Source organism: Orbicella faveolata, unplaced genomic scaffold (genome assembly GCF_042242905.1).
Source record: "Orbicella faveolata isolate gen_17 unplaced genomic scaffold, um_ofav_v1 contig_1, whole genome shotgun sequence".
NCBI lineage: Eukaryota > Metazoa > Cnidaria > Anthozoa > Scleractinia > Merulinidae > Orbicella > Orbicella faveolata.
Genome location: NW_028301536.1, coordinates 17,054,439 through 17,078,732, shown reverse-complemented (window position 1 = coordinate 17,078,732; position 24,294 = coordinate 17,054,439). Strand labels below are relative to the sequence as shown.

The 24,294-nt window shown below is 38.7% G+C and overlaps 1 protein-coding gene across 4 annotated transcripts; it reads left to right on the top strand.

The window, feature by feature from the left end:
- The first annotated feature begins 52 nt into the window (after nucleotides 1-52).
- Nucleotides 53-23,755, top strand: LOC110045624 (uncharacterized). Of its 4 annotated transcripts, none has more exons than XM_020751218.2 (17): nucleotides 53-736; nucleotides 2,003-2,087; nucleotides 3,175-3,258; nucleotides 3,879-4,064; nucleotides 6,076-6,196; nucleotides 6,912-7,099; nucleotides 8,982-9,203; nucleotides 12,458-12,877; nucleotides 13,200-13,313; nucleotides 13,592-13,777; nucleotides 13,956-14,082; nucleotides 14,507-14,691; nucleotides 19,402-19,623; nucleotides 21,146-21,214; nucleotides 21,474-21,596; nucleotides 22,556-22,742; nucleotides 23,142-23,755. In XM_020751218.2, exons 2-16 carry the CDS (start codon nucleotides 2,030-2,032, stop codon nucleotides 22,720-22,722), a joined length of 2,472 nt encoding a protein of 823 aa, XP_020606877.2. In that variant the 5' UTR covers nucleotides 53-736; nucleotides 2,003-2,029; the 3' UTR covers nucleotides 22,723-22,742; nucleotides 23,142-23,755. The 4 variants fall into 4 exon arrangements, with proteins under 4 accessions (XP_020606877.2, XP_020606876.2, XP_089148771.1 ...); XM_020751217.2 differs by having other exon boundaries at nucleotides 53-742; XM_089292645.1 differs by lacking the exon at nucleotides 22,556-22,742 and having other exon boundaries at nucleotides 53-742.
- Nucleotides 23,756-24,294: the final 539 nt, after the last annotated feature.

Here is a 24,294-nt window from a genome sequence, read left to right as displayed (position 1 = left end):
AATGATCAACCAGATAAGATAAAGAAATCTGTTAAATTTGTATAGTCAAAGATGGATGAAAATCTCCAGATGCGATAGGCCTACAAATTTGGCAGTTATATTGAGGTATAGAGACAAAAAGTATTTAAATCTTGTCGAATTAGCTTGTTAGATCGTTTCTTGGCACCGTACGATACTGCAAGAAGTCAAATGATATTCGACCTCAAAAGGGTACTTTTCCTGCATTGGGTATATTGATAATTGCACTGCACCGGCTTTGTTGGTCGCGGCGCAAAACAAATTTCGCTCAAGAGAAAAACTGATATCTACTTCTGGCCTCGCTAAGCTTGAACTTTGTGCCTTGTCTTCATGGGCCTACGGCCTTGCTACTCATGCCGTCAAACCAAAACAAAAAAGATTGGTCCTTCTTCGTTAGCATTGTTTTCTCATTCTTCTAAGGAATTGAAGGAAATGCCGTCAGTCAAATGTTTTCGATTCCTTGCACGATTAAAACAATTAAGGTTAAATTTCAGGGCCAGAAATAAAATACCTGTCATTAGTGATCTCAACCGTGGACGAGTACCTGTCTAACAACATTACAAATCGACCAATAAGGTTAGTTGTCGTTGCTCGCTCCATATGCTCTCTTTTATTCACGAGAAGACCATCTTTGAAGAAAAAACGACGAGAGGGGAAATTGGCGTTTCAAAACTGCCCCTAAAACGGAGTAGCAGGGAAACTTGACTCTGTTTACAAGGTACATGTAAGTAGCCTTCTTTCGTTGTCACTATTAACAGCTTCCTCGTCCGTTGATATGACTGATCATGATCTTGCGTAATGACCGAACTTCGCTGACCAAAACAGCTTCACAACTACATTAAGTAGTTGCGTGAATTAGTACCAGAAAAGAACAAGTTATTCTACGTAAAATATGGGTTCAACAATAATAACGGCTCCTCGTTGTTAGGTTGCTTACTTATGTCTAGCCTTACCAAGAACATACCCGTAAAAATGTCGACAGATCAAAATGAGTTATAGGGCTAATTGAATTATTTTTGGCATTTTTTCATCCTGATTGGTTTATAAAAATGTAGCTCTTTTACAAATTCAAATATCTTTTTTTTTTTTTTTTTTTGCTAATTAGTTTCGTGATATCCAACATGCTGTGTTTCTGAGCATCATTTGGTACCAGCCCCTTTGTTTGTCTTTCATTTTTCGCATTGCTAAGGGCCCATACATGTAAAATACAGCTAAAAAGGGGAAATCATTCTCAACACATATCTTGTTGAATCTTTTGCTCCTTGGAAAAGATCAGGGTGTTAGCCAAAGAAATCATTCATTTATACATTTTCCTATAAATCCTACTGCTCATACATGTAGACTAAAGTGATTTATAGTGCTTGCCAAGGGCGCGACAAACTGTGTGATTCCACTGTTACCTTGCTTGCGCCGAATTACACAGAATAGAACTACATACATACATACTTTTTTTGATAAGTAGGTTTGATAACTAGTTTCTGCTATCATTGTGTGATTGTCAATCCCATGAGTTTGAGTTATGAGTTCTAAGTGTCGACGTCACGGTTACTATTCAGTTTAGCCTGAATACCACTCTTGGATTAATGTTAACCTAATTCAGTAGCACTCCGATTAGTCTGCACGCAGCGTGATAACGGTTTGCTTGACGTTTATGTCGAAACGACTAACATTAAATTTACACTATATTCATTTCAAAAATCATGTTCAAGATTCGTATGTTCGTAAAAGGATACGTATTCTTCCCTGTCATATATGATAAATTGTAACTATTACATAGCAGTTTTCTGTGCAATTGTGACATATTAAGACTTGAGTGTTACCCTCATAAAATGAAGTCTCTTACTTACTTACTGAAATTGGACCACATGCCTATGTCGACACTCTACCTCGACTGGTCTAAAATGTAACAGCTAAAACTTTCATATAGTGGTTAATTTAGAAACTCAAGATTATAAACCATATTTCTTTTGTTATTTTTTTAAAGACATCTAGAGTGACTTAGATAGTAAGGATGAAAGGTTTCGACCTCCATGTCATTCTATTGATACTACAGCTGTTCATATGCAGAGGTAAGAAGAGTAAGCAGTGTTCCGGGTGACATTAAGAACTTCTTAATTAAGTACATACTTAATGGACTTAACGAACTGAGATTCTTACTTGCCAAGCCTAAAAGATCTGACAAACTAAATTTGTCTTTTTGTTAAGTTCGGTAACTTATTAAAATGAAGTTAGCTTGAAAACAGAAAAGATAAGTTAGCAAACGAGAAATTATTTCGAACGGTGTCCCTATTTGCGCATAGCTGGTTTTTGCTCATTTAGTAAAAGTTCATTGACCTTAATGAGGCTGGAGTTTAATTATGGACGAGATGATGTTGTCAGTAGTGTCTATGGGATGTATAATGGAATTTAAGATTCATATTTTGGAGAGGAAGGGAATGAGTTGGACTGCAAACAACAAAAACACAACAATTTTCGAAATAAAGCTTTGCGCCACACTTTTGTCTTTCTTATAATTTTTCCTTTTTAATCAATCAATCAATCAATCAATCAATCAATCAATCTATCTATCTATCTATCTATCTATCTATCTATCTATCTATCTATCAAAAACTTTATTCACGTGTCGAAATTTAGCTAGCCGAGAGGAAACACCCCTCTAGCAATTGGAGTCACTTATGATTAGAATCCCACTGACTTTTGTCAAATAAACTATCAAAAGGCCTACCAACTATTTACTGATGACATAAACTATCAATTACAAGAACTTAGCTAAGGAGACGAAGAAAAAGAAAACAACCTGACAATAGGAAAGAAAAACTCATTCTGTAAAGGTGACAAAGAATGCAATTTGAGTAACTGTTGTCTTCTACCAACACACTTAAATCACATTGAGAGCCTGGAATTGTCACAAATGACATCGGGGGTAAAATGTCATGGGAAAAGTGTCTAACGACCTTATCGATCGAAACACCATAGATCAACATTGACTTTGGTTTAAGTTACCGCTGACAATGTGTCCTAAGCTAACACAATGTAACAATACATATATACTGCATTCTTTTTGTCCAATCGAACAGTACGATATACTCGTGGGTTCTAGAAAAGCATATTTTTACATAGCAACACAACACGACGTAACTTTGTCCTCTCCGTCAGATTTTAGCGTTGCAAACAGTGTTACAGATCCAAACCGGGTGGTAGACCCAACAACCCTGAAGATGTACGATGAAGAAGTGGAAGGTAATGATGATATCTTTTCATCTTCAATGCAATGCATAGAAGAAAAGAAAGGGTTTTCGTTGTTTTGATCATAACGACGATCATAACCACCACCAGTACTAACAACATCTCCGCCGCTGACATCATTATGTCGTTATCGCCGTAGTTAAAATGACCGAAGCTGCATAAGAAGACTGGTATTGAGGAGCGCTAGATTTTTTAACATAAATGTGAAATTATTAGGGTCATCAGATCGGTCACTGATTTTTCTAGTTTGAATACCACCTCACCTGATATACCATGAACGGTACGGTGTTCATTGCTCTCTTATTTGTACAACGATATAGTTCTTCCAACATCAACTCTTGCAACATTCTTATTCTCCATAATTCACTCTGTTTACCCCCAAATTTTGCATAAACTATTGTTGTAAACTGTTCTCGGGAGGTCTGCATATTCCCAAGACCATTTCACAACAATAGTTTATGCAAAATTTGGGGGGCAAACCGAGTGAATTATGGGCAACTGGGAAATAGAGAATGCGAAAGTAGAATTATTTCAGGCTGCTTAAGAGTTACCATTCCCTTATGTGACTGATTTATGACGGTTTCTTTCTATGGACTTGCACTTTTGATTTTCAGCAACATATGGCGAGTTAAACAAGGGAATGGACTACTTTGAAGGAGACATTAAACTGACTCAGCAGCTGAAAGATTATATAAAATCAACCCGAGAAGGGGGCAACCTCCAAACAAGAGCTCTTATAAAAGATGTGAGAAAATTGTGGCCCAACCAAGTGGTTCCATATTCGCTTGCTGACGATCTGAGTAAGTAGCAAATGTAACGATTTTATGTTAAAAGTTATTGCAATGAGGGCGGCTGTGACACATGCTAGGAGAAAGAAAGTTTAAACGAGATCAGTACCACCAGAGGCAACCGAGACTTAGGGCGTGATACATTCAACCAAAATTTCCGGGCTGAGGTTCGAAATTTTCTTGGGGGCAAATGGATCGCGATGGGTCCGGTAGGTCTTGCTCCATCCTACTCGCAAAAAGACTTTCGCGCTCATTTAAAATGGCGGATGTTGGATCACTGTTGCTCGTGTCAGAACTAGATGACGATTTCGATTTTATCAATGATATTGTGCGAGCTGTTTCATGGGTAGAAATTTAACCCGTATAATTGGCTGTTTTGAGCAGACCGTTCCCAGATATGTGCCGGTTGAGTTCAACGATCTTCAAACACCACTTTCGAATAAGGAAAAGAACATTCGAAATTCTCTCGGTAAACTGTATAGACCGTTTTTAACAGCCAAAACATAAAACGCGTAACACAGTTACGTAACTGTTGTTACTGCACATGGATGTACGAGTAGCACCGATAAATCCGCTGTTAACAATCCATAAAAGCTGCAATGATAAGTGTTTTCCTCCATGTTGAACATGGAAAGTACCGAACAGCGAGGTACTGGGATTGAGAATGGGTCGGAAAGGTCAAATGGAAAGGTCAATTTCGATCGGACCGGTCCAACCGAGAAAAGTGGACCACCTCGAAAGGTGGACCAGCTTTTTCGAAACTTTTCTGGTTGGACCGAGCCGATCCATTCAGTTTTAGACCGAAATTTCCGGAAATTGTGGTTGAATGGATAGCGCCCCAAAGCTTATTAGAGCCGCAGCAGCTACTCAACATAATCTGGGAAACTTACAAAGTAGCTACATAACAACTTGACACTAAAAGGACTTGATAGCAAAAAAAGAAAAATACCAAACAAAGATGTAGCCTTTTTTTAAGATTATTTCGTATGTTTGTTTTGTTTTGTTTTGTTTTTGACTATTTATTCTCTACCCTGTAAATTCCAAACACCCATGCATTGCATTCTTTTACTGCACGAATTCTTCTCTTATTGCAGCCAAGCATGCCACGTATCACAGGCTCCAATTTAAGCTACTAACACGTAATCTTTACTACAAACACCTAGTGTCTAGTCCCAGAATAATCGTGGGGAAAAGGGATGAGGGCGGAAGTACTCCAAAGAAAGACATTGGGCCACTGTGAGTGTGCGGTGGCAATCCTGGCTTTAGGGGATGGTAATCCCCAGGGTATGGCCATGGGGAGGTGAAGAACATCTTTAGGGGTCCAATCCTCTGGGCGAAGGAGAAATAAGAGTCAATGGAGTAAAACTTGACCTGTATGGGAACAGGCCATGTGAAAATCTACGGCTTTTTGCTTGGTTGTTGTTTTGTTTTACTCTGTTAGATGGCAATAATTCATTCAATTGATATCCAGCCATACAAGTCGCGAGTGCAGAAGTCGCTTGTGCAGAGATTCATGTGGGTCTCAATGGGGTAGTGGCTTTTACGCCTAGCGGTTAATGTTTTGGCTTTTTTACGGTCAAAGGTTACTTCAATTTCCTTGCGGTTAACTGAAATCTTAGAAATTTATTACCATTGTTTTAAAAAGTTAAAAAAAAAAATCAACTTTCATTGCTTAAAAAAGTCAAAAAATTATTTTGATTACTGTAAAACAAATTTATGGTCTTAGAACCATTCTGGGACGGACAAATGTACTATCATAAGGATTGTAGACGGAAACAAGACACAAAAAGTCTTGACCAGATACCTTGATACTTTCACTTTCGGGTTTGAGAATGTTATTACGGTTACTATTTTTTATGGCTAATGTTTGAATTTTTGGAATTTTTTTTTTTTTTTCGCCTAACAGCTAAATTTGTATCTCGTTTTACGGCTAAGCCCATTGAGGCCCTCATTAATGGTGCTGATTAATCATTACTCTACAGAAGGTGTTAGGTACATCTGTGCATTATTGCTTTGACTACAGGCGCTGAAACACGTGGTTACATACAGTCAGCAATAGCTGAGTGGGGCAGTAAAACTTGCCTTACGTTCCGACCGAAAACTGATGCTGACGAAGATTACATAGATTTTGTCTACGAGGTAGGGTACGTACGACTTATCACATTATGTAACTTCTAAAAGTAGAGAATGGATAGCAAAACTGAAGCCCTGTTTTACCTAAGCCAGGGAATAGTCAATAAAATTAAAAGAAACGAAACGACAACTCTTGCGTCAATAATGCTCACATTAATTACCACTATATATTACATATACAGTCGCGACAAAACAAAACCATATATGGTGAGATCGAAGCTTCGAGTATAATTATGCAGCTTCCCAATAAACATATAGTATATCTTTTAACATTGTGAACCATTCAGACACCGGACCAAATTATTTTCTTCATTAGGTTAATGAAGGGGTATCTTTTTTATTCAATCTTGTATCATTAGAGCGACAACTTTAGCAACCATATCTTCCCAAGCTAAAATGCAATTGAAGTTTAGCTATACTCAGCAAATCACTCGCCATTCCAAGTATTCACGCGATAAGAATGACATTAAGTAAATGATCCATATCCAGCGTGTTGTTCGATAGTGAAATTCAGTCGGCGATAAAGAATTCACGGTTACCACTGTGAAGAGGCAGACAGAAAGACAGAGTGACCTAAGACCTGGAAGGAAGTTCGCGTGAGCAAGTCTGCTTTCAGGAAGAAAAACAGACAGGCAAAAATTAGATGAAACTAAACAATTTCTAGTCTTGTACCAAAACGCAAAATTTGATCACTAGTGGATGATAACTTCTTTTTGTACTTTTTAGATGTTCGTCATATGTAGGACGTATTGGCGGTGGACAGACAATTTCAGTAGGAAACTCAGATGGCTCAATTACTTGTAAACATGGTAACATCGTGCATGAAATTTCGCATGCTTTGGGGTTCTTTCACGAACACAGTCGACCGGATCGTGATGATTACGTCACTGTTCACTGGGACAATATTGAAGGCGGTGAGTACACGGGCACTTGAGAGTCACAAAAGTAAGTTTGTCTGTCTTTAGACAGTTGACTTTCATTCGGCACATGAGTCAATTCTGATGAATTTTGGACTGGAATTTGTAATCCGAGTTAGTTACCCTATGTGAATTGCCATACAATAACGCTTACCGCGCTTTCACCGTACTTCTCTTTTTTTCTTCACCTTCACACTGAGGTAGAGCGATAACATATTAAAGAAAAGCAGCTTAACATTATCAACTAATTAAGGGCCCATTAACCGATTCATGCGCGCGCTCGCGCGCGTTACTAAGGAGGTGAAATTTCACTTCCGGTTACTTACGTCAGCTTGAAAATAATAACAACTCAAAAACTTGCAAATTTGCTTACGTTTTAGAAGTTTTTTTTGTGTTTCACAAAATGCAAAGCAAAAAAAAGTACAAGCAAAGACAAAATAAGAGAAAGACAGATAAATAAGAGCAGTAGAAAGAGAAAAACTAACTCCGTGTGGCTTTGTTTGATCTTACCGAAGTGCGCTGGTAGCGTAAATTGCGCACGCGCTGATAGGGTAACTTCCAATATCTATCGGGCGCACTTCCGGTTTCTTTAAATGCTAAAGGAAACGCGGTTTTTCATTAAATCCAGCCTTTTTCGACGAATTTCGATTGAAGCCAATGTTGGAAACATAGCTATGCATTCCTTTTTCGAAATCATGCTTTTTTCAGAGAATTACGAATTTTTCAATATTTTGAAATGCTTTCAAAATCTGACCTTTTAGAAATGAAACAAAATCGATGCATAGCGTAATGTGGATTTAAATTAAAATATTAAATCAATGAAAAAATTCTCGATAAAGTAATTTGCCTGGGAGCCTTTGCATTTTTTCTGTATTAGTCACATGACCATGGGCGTGGCCTGATGACGTCATCACTAGTGTTACTGATCATGAAAAAGTTAAAACACATGAAATAACTCTGAACTAACTAAAAATGATGAGGTTGTATGCGAATAAATTTTCCTTAGCAACGGCTCGAAAAGATCGGTTAATGGGCCCTTTAACAATTAGACCCGCAGCCCGCAAGGGCTACGGGTCAATAGCCCATGAGACGAAGCCGAATGGGCTATAGACCCGTGGCCCTTGAGGGCGAAGGGTCTAATTGTTTTAGTATCACCCAACTAGTCGGACAGAAAAGGCAATAACAAAGCTAGCAAATGCAAGTTGAAGAAATATTTATTTGGGAATAAAACGAAAGAAAGCGTCACGCTCGATTGCGCCATTTTTCGCCACTCGAGGACTATTGCTAATAGTCCTCTAGTAGCGTAGCCAATCAAAATGCAGGATTTGCATTAGTCCACTAGTTGGGTGATACTAATAAGCAATAGACCACAAGTTTTTATGGTTTATAGGCTGATAAACCACGCGGGATGTTGGAAGAACACGAGAAGCATTTGTAAATCACGAGCCGCAGACGAGTGATTTACGAATTCTTCTCGTGTTCTTCCAACATCCCGCGTGGTTTATCATGCCTCTAAACCATAGAAATTTGTGGTCTATTGCTTTTATATAATAATTCAGAAGACACGCGAAATTTCCATGAGTTTACTGGCACAATAAATCATAGCTGATTGACCAATCAGAATGCACGCATTCATTTAATTATTATATATTAAATAAGTTTAAGACAGAGAGCCAAATCAAAACCATTCAATTACTTTAACAATTTCAGATGACTAGAAAAACGCGACTTTTGTCGCTTTTTTCATTCCTTTTATGTACAGAAAAGAAATTCTACAGTGCAATAAACCATACAAAACTATGTAAAAAAATGCATTTAAATAAATATACTAACATAACAACGTAACTCATTTCTCTGTATATAAATGTTTTATTACCAGGTTATCAAAAGAACTTCGAAAAAGAAACTACTGAAACCGTCGACTCTCTCGAAGTGGGTTACGACTATGGCTCTGTTATGCACTACGGGGAATTCTTCTTTACTAGAGAACAAGGTTTACGAACTCTGGAGCCCACACAAACAACCACAGCAACCATTGGTCAAAGGATCGGCCTTAGCGACCTAGATGTTCAACAAGGGAACTTGCTGTATCAATGTCCGGGTATGGCCGTTTCACTTAAAATTGCTATTAGTAGCTAGTGAAATTTTACTAGAAAACTGGAATTCCCTGTGGTTTCGACTTCTGATGTTCGTTAAGCCTGTTATTTTAATAGTAACTTGCGTTTGCCTAAATAGCGCGGGAAGATGTGTGGAGTTCATGTCCAGGCGGCAAAAACAATCACCCACAAACAAAATCAAGAGACTATGGGTGCGTTCCTTTGAGGTGATCTGGGTCAGGATCAGTGATCCAAGATCACTCGGATCATGGTGCATCAAAGGAACCGATGAATCCACTCTAGGGACCGTTCATTTTTTATGAGGTAGGGGGGGGGGGCTGGTGGGATTTGGGGGGGGGCCATGCGAAAAAAAATGGCTTTCGAGGGGGGGCCATCCCAAAAAAATAAGGGGAAAAGGGGGGGTCACGTGAAATATTTTAGTAAAACTTTAAAATGGCGTAATGTTTGAATATCAAAAAAATTGCTATAGAATAAACATAGAAGGCACGATACAAATTTATCACAAACTTTCCTTCTGCTTTAAAAAAACGTTTGGCGACAAAAAGCATTTGTAGCTACTGAAAAGAAGTATTTAACACTGTTATTTTTGAATGCAACTTTCAATGGCACTCATCTTCATATCCGCTGTCGTCGAGTTCTTCGTCGCCGCTTGCGCTGCTATGGGAGTCTCTTTCACCAATGCTGCAAGAAGCAGCAATGCTTTCCGTCAGAGTGTACTCTTCCGGGTACATGAAGGTGTAAACATAATCTCTGACTCCCCGCTCAAGGTTGGTGGTGATTCTGCTTCTTGCAGCATTGGTGAAATAATTTCCTTCCAAGAGCTGTGCGATGTATGGCCCATCTCTTCTAAATATCGACGTGGCAACATCCTCAACTTTAAGACACTCTTCCGGGACGGCCGTTCCAGGAGGGTACACAAGGCATTGTGGAAGATCATTTCCTAACGGGTTTCCAACACAGATTCCATAAACTCGTTGGACGTTGTTTTCAGTCCGCTTCCTCTTTCTTTCATTTGACTTTCTGCGGTTTTCTTTTTTCCTTCTCCTTTTGTTGATGTGCTGTTTGAGTATGCCTTTGAATATGCTGTTATAATTGCTCTTCTTATTTTCTAGTGCTTCCATGTCCTGCGTGACCTTCGTCAACTTAGCTTCTGTACATTTGATCTGTTTTACATTAAAACTGTGGGCAAATTCTTCGCCCTGCTTTAAAGCAAGCCCACTGGACTGAAAGAGTGTGGAATCGTGTTCCTTTACATCTTTCAATGACATTCAACTTTTCCACCATTGCTCTGTGCTCTTTGATTGAGAAGTTCAGTTTTCTTCCATCACTGGACTTCAACTGGTACCCTTGCATGGAAAACTCACTCGCCCTTTCTGAACAGCCATCCGCACTTAGAAAGATTGCTTCTTTTGCTTGTAAGATGTCAAACTGCCTGGATCGTTCAGCTGTAAACCTTTTCTTAAACGACTCGTCGCTTTCGCCATTATTGCGCATTTTGGAATGAGCCTCTTTCATGATGCTCATGTAGTAATGCGCTCTTTCCCCGATTGGATTAACAATATAAAGAAGAAAGAGCATGGAAGTGGCAGGCTGGTTTTATCTGACCCAGAGAGCGTTGCTCTATTTGCAGATAAGTTTATTGTCAAATCGAAGTTTGTGGTGGATTATCTTCAGCATCTTGAAGTGCTGGAATTTAAAAGGAAAAAGAGAGCAGAAGAAAAGGCAAAGTTAAGTAGGGAGGAGGATTATCCTTGGACTGAGTTGTGCGAAGATCTAACCAAGCTTAAAAAGCTACGTGTTCCAGAACTAAACAAGTACTCAAACCACCACGGGCTGAAGCAGCATTTGAAAAGCAGCAAGAGTGAGAAAGTAAAGGCAATTGTAAGATATTCATGCTTGCAGCAGAAGAGTCCTCTCAGAGCTGGCCAAGCAACACTGAGAAATGCCAGGACATTGACACAAAATGACAACAGGGCAAGTGCTGACAGCAGTGAAAGGGATGAAAGTGACAATGATGAGTATGACAGTGATGCCATTGACTCTGGGGGAGAAGATGACTCAAGTGACGTCATTCTTGCATTCATCAATTCAGATGAGGAAGATGCCAATGAGAGGCCAAATGCCACACGCTCAGGGCGAGCCACAACTAGGAGATCCGAAATTGACTTCTCTTTCTTTTGATTTGTTTTTTAAACAACAGCTCTCTGTCGTATAGAGATTGTAAATATTGTCTTCATAGTGAGCACAATAACGTGAAGTAGGGGGATACTAGAGAAATATTAAAAAAGTTGAAATATTGTTTGTTCAATTTTTTTTTTGCGGGGGGGGGGGTCATCCCAAAAAATGACCGCTATAAGGGGGGGCCATGTGAAAAAATTGGTAAGCTGAGGGGGGGTCATGCGATTTTTAAATGGTGCTTCCCAAATCCCACCAGCCCCCCCTCCCTCATAAAAAATGAACGGTCCCCTAGTGACGGATCATCGGTTCCTTTGATGCACCATGATCCGAGTGATCTTGGATCACTGATCCTGATCCTGATCACTCCTAAAGAACGCACCCTATGTCATTGAGCTATATCATCGCCTCTTGCATGACAAAATAAAACGCCTTACTAATAAGATAATTGTACAAATTTCTCATTTATCTTCTGAGGGCTCCCTGAATCTCATGCAAACGATTTTGATCAACGTAACGAACACCAAATATTTCAGAGGTTGCAAACGTCTGCCGAAGGATCTTCCAATTTTAAGTTAGTTCGATCTTTTCCCGAGAATTTTACCTAAGATAGCTGTCTAAATATCCCCAAAGAAACCAAAAGATGACCGACGCGTGTCGTACTTTCTAAGATTCTGAAATTCTCCGAAGATTATTTCAAAAAATTTTGAAGATAGATGCCTAATCATTTCTGGCGACAATTGTCGAAATTCGAAGGTGATGTTACTAGTGCTGACCTACATCCATGGCTAGGTCATGAGTAACGAATTTTTTGCATGTAGCCCATGCGCATAATAAATTGACACAACTGCATTTTTAAGCTAATTATTCCTCTTTACGTTACCATAGCTCTAATTAATGAGCGCATTTATAACTAAAAAAGTATGGGTTATAAGTTTGCTGGATCTTTCATAATACGTCAATGATCACTATACTCTCAACGTTTTAACACTTCAGTGTAAGTAGTTTACCCTCACTTAGTGTCGTATGATTATGAAAACAACTCAACATGTTTGTTGTTCAGATTACCGGGATGAAGTAAGGAAAGAAAACAAAACGAAACAAGACTCTGTAGACAACGAATTATGGGAACGACCACTGCGTGAACATGAGGTCAAGGTGCTAAGAAGTAAGGTGCAGAAACATAAGCACAAAAAGCACAGTGGAAATGCAGAGGTATCTGTGAAAAAGGACGCTACATCCCACAAAACAGAGAAAAAGAGTAGCCATCTACATACGATTTTGAAGAGCAAAACGACCCCAAAAACGTTCACTCAAGCTAAAACCAGTGAAAAGGCAATCAAGCATGCCACGGCCGACTCTAGGTCGATGGTCTTTAAAGAAAATCAGCTTAAACCTCAGTTGCGCAAAGCTTACAGAGTAGACGAGGAAGATATATTGGAAGGAGACGACGATGAAGACGATATGTTACCTTACTCCCGAGGTAAGCGTTTCAAAGTGGTTCATTAATTAAATATATTGCATGAATCCCGATTCCTTGTTATATCTTCAGATCAGTCTAAAGCAGCAAACGCCTTACCCTAAAGTTGCTAATTGCAAGTTACGCCAAATTTAGCTACAGTCACCAGTTATGATCACTGACGAATAAACGTTTTATTTTAGACGAGAACATGAGGTTGGCAGTGACCAAATCGAGATAACATGCTGAGGACAACCATGCTGGCGACAGTTTTAACGTCCGGTTTAATTTTATGCATTTATTTATATGCATTTTTTTTTTCGCTTTTTTGTTCCTTGTGATACAGATGTCAGTACACCTGTGAGTGCCCCAGAAACACCAAATCAACTGGCCACGGATAGAGCAACGCTCGCTCAAGAAGAAGAAGATTCGGTTCAACAACAGGACAATGACGAAATAGGCATGTTAATATACTTTTGATCATTAGAATTGACTCAAACAACAGCTGTGCATTTTACCTTCCAATTATGCTGCTATTTTCCCAGGAACCAGTGTCTCTTGTCATCGGCCAAATCTACAGCTACCAGGAAATGAAAAGTGCAGGATAAAATTGAATGCTAACGACCTTTAGATGTTTCCTTCTTATTGTTTTACCTTTGTTCATCTAACGACTCACAGCCATTCCATTTTAGTGTCAAGGATAAAATGTAATATAACAAACGTCTTGTTGTTCTGCAGGCGAAGAGAACTTAGGCAAAGACTACTTTGAAGGAGACATGATGTTAACACCAGACCAGCAAGCTTTTCTGGATAAGATAAAAAACGCCGACGACACACAAGTTGGCATCAAACGGGCCCTTATTAAAGACAAAATGTACCTTTGGCCGAAAGCTAAAGTCTACTATAACTTTGATAAAGGAGTAGGTATGTGTGTGTGTAAAGTTATTCTGCCCTGTGATAATTATTCCCCGAACGTTACTTTTCAGTATTTCTTCCGATTTAATTAAATGCACTTTCAGTGAAACTATTTAGTTAGTCCTTTATCTACATGTTGGGATGACCAGCCGTTTGTCACTAAATGTGTTCTTTTTTATCTCTGAAGATAGGATAGGTAGAAGACGAGCTCGTGCAGCTATGCGTCATTGGCAGAAGCACACTTGTCTCAAGTTTAAACGCGTCAAGAATCCGCCTGAAGATTTAGGATACATCAACTTCGTCTTTGAAGGAGGGTAGGTGATTTAACAAAGGCCACTTTTGCTGACAACAAAACATTACAACACGTACAGGCCCTCCGAGGTAAAATAAAGCGGTGAAGTCTGAAGCTGAAGCAGTTTAGCCGCTGAAGGTGAAAACATGCAGTTGTCAAAATGGACGTTAAGGCAGTCGCACTTCAGTACCAGTTTTGACCATGATTGACCACAGAAAGGAATCAGTAAGATGGAGTTGGTGAAAAACTGGAGCGTAGGTCTTGTTAAATCAGAAACACAACGATCAATGCACTTTTACTGTTCTTATCGAATTTTGAAACTTGATATAAATGACATTTTGACGATGTCGAGTTTTGATTTTTTATTCTAGCTCATTCTATTACCGAAGTTTCTTTTTCTCAAGCTTTGCCAATCAGATCGTATTTATTTTCTTATTTATTTCTAGTTGCGCTTCTCGAGTGGGTCGCGGTGGAGATAAAAGCCAGAAACTGACTATAGGTAGCCCAGCTCTGAGGTGTAAAGTAGGAAATATCATCCACGAGTTGGGCCACGCTGTCGGCTTCTTTCACGAGCACAGTCGGCCGGACAGGAATAAGTACGTCCGTATTCTTAAGAAGAATATTCTTCCAGGTGAGAAATCGAAGCTGTTCAAGTCTTAACAAGAAAACACACTTCTTTCCGCTAGAGAAAAGTTCCAGAAGATTGACTTTCTGAGGTGTTTCTGAAGTATTTTAAACTTGATTTTTATACTTTCAATTTAATTTAGTAGAACCGTTACTAACTATTATTATATGGCTTTGGCTTGTGGCCGATATAACGCGCGCTCTGATTGGCTAAGAGCGAAATCTGAGCGGTCATTATGCAGCTGTAATGCCCACGGACCGATTACGGATTATGCAAATTAGGAAGAGCCCGGCTCGGAAAATTCAATCGCATTGAAACGATGAAAGCCGATTAAAAACAGTAAGAGAAGTAAATTTAATTCCGAGTAGCTAGAAGTTTAGGGATTTTTCCTTAATAAAATTTATATAGAAGTCGTTTTTGACTTACCAGCCGGTAACCTTGGTGGGCACTAGGGAAAAACAATCAAAGTTTGCCGAGTCTTAAGTAAAGCTAAAATCGCTAAGTGAAAAACACCATCGGCTGATCTGTCATGCATCCTGAGCAGAACACCACGAGGAAACTTATAAGTTATCATCTTAGTCACAACAATTACCGAAATATTGAACTCCGTCACAGTTCTCATCAAATAGATTACCTCTCTTTAACACAAGCAAGTGTAAATCAGCTTCCAGGATCATCAGATGTCAACAATCGGGCGGTTTCAGTCGGTAGCAAAACAAAATACAAAACAAAATTAATCCATAAATCCCAGAATGAAGAAGGCGAAGATATGTCGTCGAAAGCGAATGCGAAGATCGAGTTATTTTAAGCAGTGCATTCTGAAGCATTAGTATTCTGTTTCACCGAAAGACCGTTGGTTTGGACTATTTTGAAGCACTTTCTGTCTTTTCCATGTGCGTTGACGTTTCGCCACAAAAGTCGGAAAAACTCCCCCATCAAGTTGTGACACCACGATACTAAAATACCTTTTTGAGGCTCGGACAATCATTTTTCCCGTAAAGAAATGTGTACTTTTAACGGAAGACGTAATACAGTGGTGAAGTTCAATGACTGTGTAGTTTTGCCCTGGGTTTCAGACGATGAATGAATCGGTAAACGCGCGCATCGCCGGATGTAAATTGACGACTTCCGCTCAAATAATTTTTTCTTTTCTTTAATTCATGAGCCATATAATAAACAACTTAATAACCTCGACCGTTCGGTCGTTACGGGAAAATCTCAAACCTCGGCCTACCGTATTGACCTCGCTATCGCTCGGTCAATACGGCAAGGCCTCAGTTTGAGATTTTCCCGTAACGACCTCACTCTCGGTTATTAAGAGCAGCTTCGTCTAAATATCAACTAGACTTGGAAATAGCGAAAAAATCGAATTTCTTCAAACTCGCCCAGAATGAAGCCCTACGGGTACTAGTTACAAAAATATTGTTTTAAGCTCGATAAATCAAAAATTATTTTTTTTCCGCAATTTTTTCGTTTCGATGCCCCAAATCGGCCAAAATCCATCGAAAATGAGCGGCATATTCAGAGGCTCGTAAACTCAAAAGTAAAAATCTTCATTACAATCTGATTACACGTCGTATTTGTACTTCCTTTCTTGTCTATTTAGAGCTAAATAGATCGTGATTTGATTGGAACAAAAATATTTGATGAATTTTCTAAATTAACGACCCAAGACAGCTTTACAAGAGGTCTACATTTAGCCTATTTTCAAATGCTAAAAAGGCGTTCTGGTACACGGCTTTTCCCAAAACGCCTAGTTTGGTCTGAAAGAGCATTGTTTCTTCTTCAAATTAGTGAAATAAAATTTTTGGGTAAATAAAATCGCGAGCGCTGAGATAGCGAACTAAATGTAGCACTTCTTCCTGAAAACGTGACCTTTGACCCAAGTGTAACGAAACCGATTACTGCAAGAAAACCCGGAAGAAAAGCAAACGCTTCGTTATTTTGAAACAATTTCTAGGGATATCTCTCCGAAACCATGATTGCTAGAAACTATTTCCAGATATGAAATCTTACAGGGTGAAGGAAGGAGCTAAAGGGTGCATTTTGACACAATAACTTTGTTTGCTGAGAATTGAATTGAAGTCAATTCCAGTGAAATTTGCAAACTTGAAGTATGTTAGCCGATACTTACCTGGATATTTATATTTATAGAAGAGTCGTCTTCTTGGATTAACCTTCAAAAGAAGCTGGACCCAGATCTGGAAACCTCTAAAAGAAGAAATGTTTAATGTTCCGTGACCTGCCCGCTGCTATAAATTCCATGCAGATGCCAACCGCATGTTTGTCGTAAAACCAACTGAACTCCACTGACAGTTTCCATGTGCAACCCCAAAATAGACAATCCCCAAAAATGTAAAGTGAAATTGGCTGTCTTCAAGAACAATTAGAAGCTAGAGTCAAGTTCCATTACGTTTTAAAAGTGCTTGATTTTACTTTGTTCACTCAGTAGTTACTGTCACTTTCGAATACTGTGTAGTATCGGTCACGCCAAAACACTGCAGACCGTGCAGACTGAGTAAGTTTCCCATACAAAGTCTCGTACGCGTTTGTCTTTTGAATCAAGAGTCAAATATTGCGCTTGTGCAGCCTTTGGATAAATGACAAACTTTCAGATATATTTAACACTATTTTGTAACTAGACCCAAAAAAAGGAGTCACAATGAAAAGCCCAAACAAGTGTCTGCAGTCTGCACGGTCTGCACTGTTTTGACGTGACCGATTCGCGGTATTCGAACGTGAGAGTAGTGAACAAAGTCGACGCACACAAATAAAATCAAGCACTTTTTAAAGGTAATGGAACTTGACTCTAGCTTCTAACTGTTCATGCAGACAGCCAATTTCACTTTACATTTTTGGGGATTGTCTATTTTGGGGTCGCACATGGAAACTGTCAGTGGAATTCAGTTGGTTTTACGACAAACATGCGGTTGGCATCTGCATGGAATTTATAGCAGCGGGCAGGTCACGGAACATTAAACATTTCTTCTTTTAGAGGTTTCCAAATCTGGGTCCAGCTTCTTTTGAAGGTTAATCCAAGAAGACGACTCTTCTATAAATATAAATATCCAGGTAAGTATCGGCTAACATACTTCAAGTTTGCAAATTTCACTGGAATTGACTTCAATTCAATTCTCAGCAAACAAAGTTATTGTGTCAAAATGCACCCTTTAGTTCCTTCCTTCACCCTGTAAGATTTCATATCTGGAAACAGTTTCTTGCAATCATGGTTTCGGAGAGATATCCCTAGAAATTGTTTCAAAATAACGAAGCGTTTGCTTTTCTTCCGGGTTTTCTTGCAGTAATCGGTTTCGTTACACTTGGGTCAAAGGTCACGTTTTCAGGAAGAAGTGCTACATTTAGTTCGCTATCTCAGCGCTCGCGATTTTATTTACCCAAAAATTTTATTTCACTAATTTGAAGAAGAAACAATGCTCTTTCAGACCAAACTAGGCGTTTTGGGAAAAGCCGTGTACCAGAACGCCTTTTTAGCATTTGAAAATAGGCTAAATGTAGACCTCTTGTAAAGCTGTCTTGGGTCGTTAATTTAGAAAATTCATCAAATATTTTTGTTCCAATCAAATCACGATCTATTTAGCTCTAAATAGACAAGAAAGGAAGTACAAATACGACGTGTAATCAGATTGTAATGAAGATTTTTACTTTTGAGTTTACGAGCCTCTGAATATGCCGCTCATTTTCGATGGATTTTGGCCGATTTGGGGCATCGAAACGAAAAAATTGCGGAAAAAAAATAATTTTTGATTTATCGAGCTTAAAACAATATTTTTGTAACTAGTACCCGTAGGGCTTCATTCTGGGCGAGTTTGAAGAAATTCGATTTTTTCGCTATTTCCAAGTCTAGTTGACATTTAGACGAAGCTGCTCTTAATAATTCGATCATCATACGTAATCTCTACCCTTACAATACGGACACCTCCATACTATATAGATAATCAGCTCAGTAGCTGAGGTCACATCACGCGCTTTTATGTCATAGCAAGTAATCAGATGACTGGATATGAATAACAAAAAACCACAAAGCTATATTTTGTTGCAGCATCAAATAGTGTTTCAGCGAAACTACATCGCACGCCACGTTGCTAGAAAACATAATCGATACTCATGATTTTAAATTATATAACATTTAAGATAGTACGCGCGCTGTCATTGATCGACAGGTGTGTTTAGACGAGAGTAAGTAAACACAGTTGCGACAAAAAATATTTTATAAAAGCAAGAACAGACTTAATTTCCGCGTTACATGTCCTCATCTTAGCACTCGGGGGATAAGGTAAGGTAAGGTAAGGTAACTTTATTTTAAGTCGTAAACGTAGGGAGTGGTTTCCCAATCTCCCGAGCCAGGGGCTCATGAAAAAGACCCACGACTATTTAAAATAACATTACTACTTTACAATTACTATATTCGCTGAAATAAGTTCAGAATTAAACTAGTCCTAAAATTAAAAATTTGGGGATTAGGAGAATTCTCGAAAGTTATGCAAACGCTCGACCGCCTCTAAGGTTTTCATAACTGTCTCGAATTCTCCCAATCCCCACCCCTCTTCGCGGTGAGATCAGCTATGTAAACATGGAAAAAGTCGCTTTTAACTTAAGCAAACGTGCCCCATATGTAGAGTCATGGGCCAGTTAATTTGTTAGGGTATTATGATCTGTGTGAAATAAATGCTGTTTATTAATTTGTTCCATTCACAGGTTACGAAAGAAACTTCTTCCGATTTGGCAGGAAGTGGATCGACTCGCGGGACGTCCCATACGACTACGGATCCATCATGCATTACAATAGAGCATTCTTCTCGCGCTTTCCTGTCATGCTTGATACACTGGTCCCTCTACATAGAGGTGTGGAGGTTGGTCAGCGGAAGGCACTCAGTAGGTTTGACATCCTACAGGCCAACTTACTCTACCAGTGTGATGGTAAGAATCTCTGGGTGTCTATCCTTAAACAGAACCTAGACACTACAGTACCCCTGTCGCCCACGCGACAATAAGGAGTTTAAGAAAACCACGACGGAAACGGGAACGGGAAAGGGAACGTCGCTAAACAAAAGATTTAATGAGCAGAACCATGGCTGTACACGTGCGTTCTAATCTTGGTACATTTCTTGACCGTCCACTGCAAAACAACAACGTGAAATGACCAAATTCTGCGTTGTCTGGAGAATGTGAACCAAGTATCGACGGATAATTTTAATCTCTATTTCAAATTTATCGCTGTGTTCCAGATTTAGTTTTGTGATAGTTTTGACAGTGAAATACAAAGTAAATGCCTTTAGAGTATCGCGAGATTCGTAGGTAAAATATAAAGTCATTTTTTTTAATCGACGTTGTCCTCGGCGTCGCCGTCCGTGATTACTTAAACTCCCTACTAACCTTCCCATCGCTTCCCGCGCTCGCACTCCTCACTCGCTACCAACTCCCACTCGCGCTTTCTTGTTCACTCCCAGTCAGCCAGTCGCTCTTCGCGCTTAAAAGAAGAGCCTGTGGACGAAGCAGTTTACAGTGCATAGACCATTGGCATAAGTGGCGCCTAAATTTGAATAGCGAAACCTATACATCCTAAGCTTCACATTCATGTGAAAAGTCCTTTGTCAGTCCTGGTAAATATTCACCAATGTTCACTGAGCCTGAGGCGAATAATTTTTTAAGAATAATTTTCAGAGCTAAATATCAAGGACTACAAAATAACGGACTAAAACATAAAAACACAGAAGCAATTAGTCGTGTGCATACACGTATGCAGCCGTAGTTTTAATAATAAGCTTACATATACATGGGTTGTCAATCAATTTACTCATCGAGTTCGGCAGTAAAACAAACGAGCGCAACACAAGGAAAAATAAATTCATCCGGTACCTATGTTTTATCGTTGTTGTCATCATCGCCTAAAAATGAGTAGCTTTAGTTTGAAGAAAAATAAATTTCGGTCAATCGATCTGACCTGCTGGCGATCGACGAAACCACTGCGTTTACGATTCTTAAAAGCCTTGAATGCGAGTTTTGGCCCAAGGGTGACAGTAGTCATTTTGAAAAATCCTCCATCCTTTCAAATATCCTGGACTTGGAGTGATGTCTTTTGAATAAATGAAAACTTCACTCAGCAACTGTCCGCCATGTTTACTAGCCGAGATGGCAAAGATGGCGAGCTTAGTAACCAAGCTCCAGCGGGGTGAATATAGTGTCATATGATGAGCTTTTCGACCAATCAGAATGTCCAATTCTTATATTCACCTCTGGAAATTATATTAATAAGGAATATATAGGTCCGCAGTACGTACATGCGCCAGGCGCTAGTAAGAAATAGGTCCGCAATACGTATGTGCGTGTCTAGTCACAGCAATGTTCATTTTCTTGACCAGAAGGTTTACCGAATGTAAGTGGTCACATCAACGCAAGTCACAAAATAATTTGTAACAAACCACGTCGTATTTTTTGTTAGGACGAAAAAGGCTGAGTGACGAAGAAATACAGCAGCTTAAGGAGGAAAGTTACGATCAAGTATCTGAAGGTATGATTCTTTCTCTAAGGACTAAGACGAAAAAAATGATTAAGAACTGAGAATTATTGTTTTCAAATTCATTCAGTCTTGAGAACTAAATTTTCCTCAAGATCGGTTAGAATAAATTGAAAATGTGTTTCAATTCGCAAGATCAGAACAAAAAAAGTTCTCAAAAGCCATAATAACTCTTTGCAGTTCATTCTGAATTCAAAAATTATTTATTTATGTAGCAATATTGCTTGATGTTTTGTAATACTTTTCTCGTTAGATTCAGTCATATGTGCAGACGTATATGACCGTGATTCTTGCCAGTCAGTTAAATCTCGGGGGTACTGCCAAAAGTTTCCACATAGTATGAGAACAACGTGCGGGATCACGTGCAACTTATGCGGTAAGAGATTCATGACTTAAAGAGATGATAATAATAAACTTTTATATACGTAGTATACTTTCAATTTGATTACTGAACATCTTAAAAATATAGAAGAGTCGCAGTAAGGATAAATCATGGTAAAATCTAGAAACATTATCTGATTGAAAGCATATAAAAAAATAAGCTTCCGACTGTCTTAACCACATGCAGACTTCAACGGGCAAATTGTAAAAAGACAGTCGAAACTTGTGTTTTTTATCTATTAGCCGAAAATCGTTTTGAGATTTTACCACTAAACATCTTGTTTACCTTTTCGAAGAGTGGCTTTTCCTTCACATAGTTTACATATGTATTGCAAGAAACAGACTTATTCTAAGATCTAGATTTGGTCTTATTATACAATAAATTGTATAGCCTATCTTTTGCCGATGATTTCGATGATTCCTAACCAAAACTGTACGTTACACGGGCTTGAGGGGCTTGAGGGCTCTTGTCTTTCTTAGTTAAAGGCCCGTCTACACAACGCCAGTGAAATTTTAAACGGTGTTTTCACTCTGAACACGAATCAAATGTTTTCCGTCCACACAACGCCGGAGACGTTCAGTGAAAACGCAACAATTACCGGTCATTTTGGATTTGTGTTTGAAGACAACTCGGGAAGAGAAATCACACGATTATTGTGATGTCATCGTTTACGAAAGCCCTGTTTTCAAAATGTTTTCCGTCTGCACTAAAACGCAAAGCCGGCGTTTACAAATTTCTCCAGTTTTCGAAAAGCTCCGTTTTCGTTGCGAACTATTGGGACAGCAGGCCTTACGGTAGAATGAAGCTTAATTTTCAAATTTCTCCCGCGTAATGTGGACGGGATCTAGGACTAGGCATTTGAAAAAAGGCACACTTTGCATGAAAACGTTTAATGCTTGAATATTTAATCAACGTGGGTAAATTCGATATTAGAATTATTTTAAAACTCGTAGGAAGTAAATACAAGCAATCACACGGAGGGGCAGGGGCGAGGAAAAAGTCCGCGGCCACTCATGAGGTGACGCGAAAAAGTTTGGTCAACAAATTGAAGATTACCCCGCCTAAGGAGGAAACGGGCTCTAAAAGAATGATCCCCGAGGAGAACCCTCAAACTACTTGACAAGTTCAATTTTGAGTGAGGTACACTTTGTGTCTCCTTACATAGTGTAAACGAGTAAAGATGTAAACGGGTGCCATTCATTCATTTGTGCACGCAGCTGAATGCATATAGATAAAGTAAAATAAAATAAAATGAAATAAAATAAAGTAAAATTAAAATGAGTGCATATATAGAAACACAACATGACGTAACTAGCAGGCTAGGCCTAAAAGTAACATGGTATTAAATAAATACAATTACATCGCACTGAAGGGCATGGTGCAGCGGGATACATCGATGTAACTAAATCTTCACTTGTGTAGCAAACCACTCCTAAGTTTAATTTGAATAATAAAAGTAAACATGCAGTAGAGAATATAATTATATTATAATTAATTAATTTACATAATTAATGATATTCTTGTGGTTCTCCTTTCCAGGTATGAATGCTAAAAAGAAGGAAGCGGTACAAGGCAACCACGAACAGCGTGCTTAGCTAAAGAATTTAAGAATTTTCCATGCCTACTGGCACCATACATGTTTCATTTCGTTTTCCTTACAGATCTATTTTTCTATACTAAAAAATATCAAGCACTTAATCAATGCTATCAGAGCCAACTTCATTTTCCACAGAGCACGATTGTAAATTTAATTGCTGAAAACTATATCTATTCATAAACATTGACCACGCCTTGAAATTGAACCACGCTTTGTCTTGCTACAGAGTATATAAACACTGTACGTACTTCCCAATTTATTTTGTGATTAGAGTCAAGCTGCTATCTTAGTGTTACTTTAGCTATCAAATGCGAGGAACCGACCAACCGTTTGATTTCAGGAGAAATTCTCTATAAAAATGCTCTTTCAAGATGGTTGTGCAGGCATAACATAATACACGAAATACTATTTGTCATATTTCTGAGGGCAATTCAATTCCGAAGCTTAAAACGATTAAAGAATCTAGAAGGGAAAAGGCAGATATTCTCCATTAACTAAGAGTCTTCTTCGATTATTTTAAGCCTTGTAAATAAATATTATAATCTAAAGCGAACAATGTGGACATCGATTTTACATTACATCACCCATATCTTTTTTTTTTTCTGAAATACAAGTATCTTTATTGTCTTAATCAATCATTCTAGTAATCTTTTAAAGACAATACTGACGAAACGACAAAAAGTAATGTGACCATGCATGGAATTAAAATTTAATTAAATATACTTTAAAATTGTGACTTAGAGAGGAAGAAGCATTACTGACTTACTTTAATCCTATTCGTTTGTGTCTGAATATAAGACCTTTACCAGATAACGCCAGTGTTGCTTGTGTAGAATGTTGTGAGCTGTGTAACCGCTCCTCCAGTAGTTTTCCAGTAGTTCAGTTGGATGAAACACGTTGTCCCACGCTCGTGTCATGTTGATTAATTCACCTTCACATTTCATTACCGAGTTTAAAATTCAACATCTTTATTAACTTGTCACTACTCACGATGACTTCGATTGCGTTGATCCTAGCAGTATGCAGGACACCTGTCATATATGAACTCAGTTAAATGACCTTGCTCTCCATGAGTTCTCGTAGCTGAGTGGATAG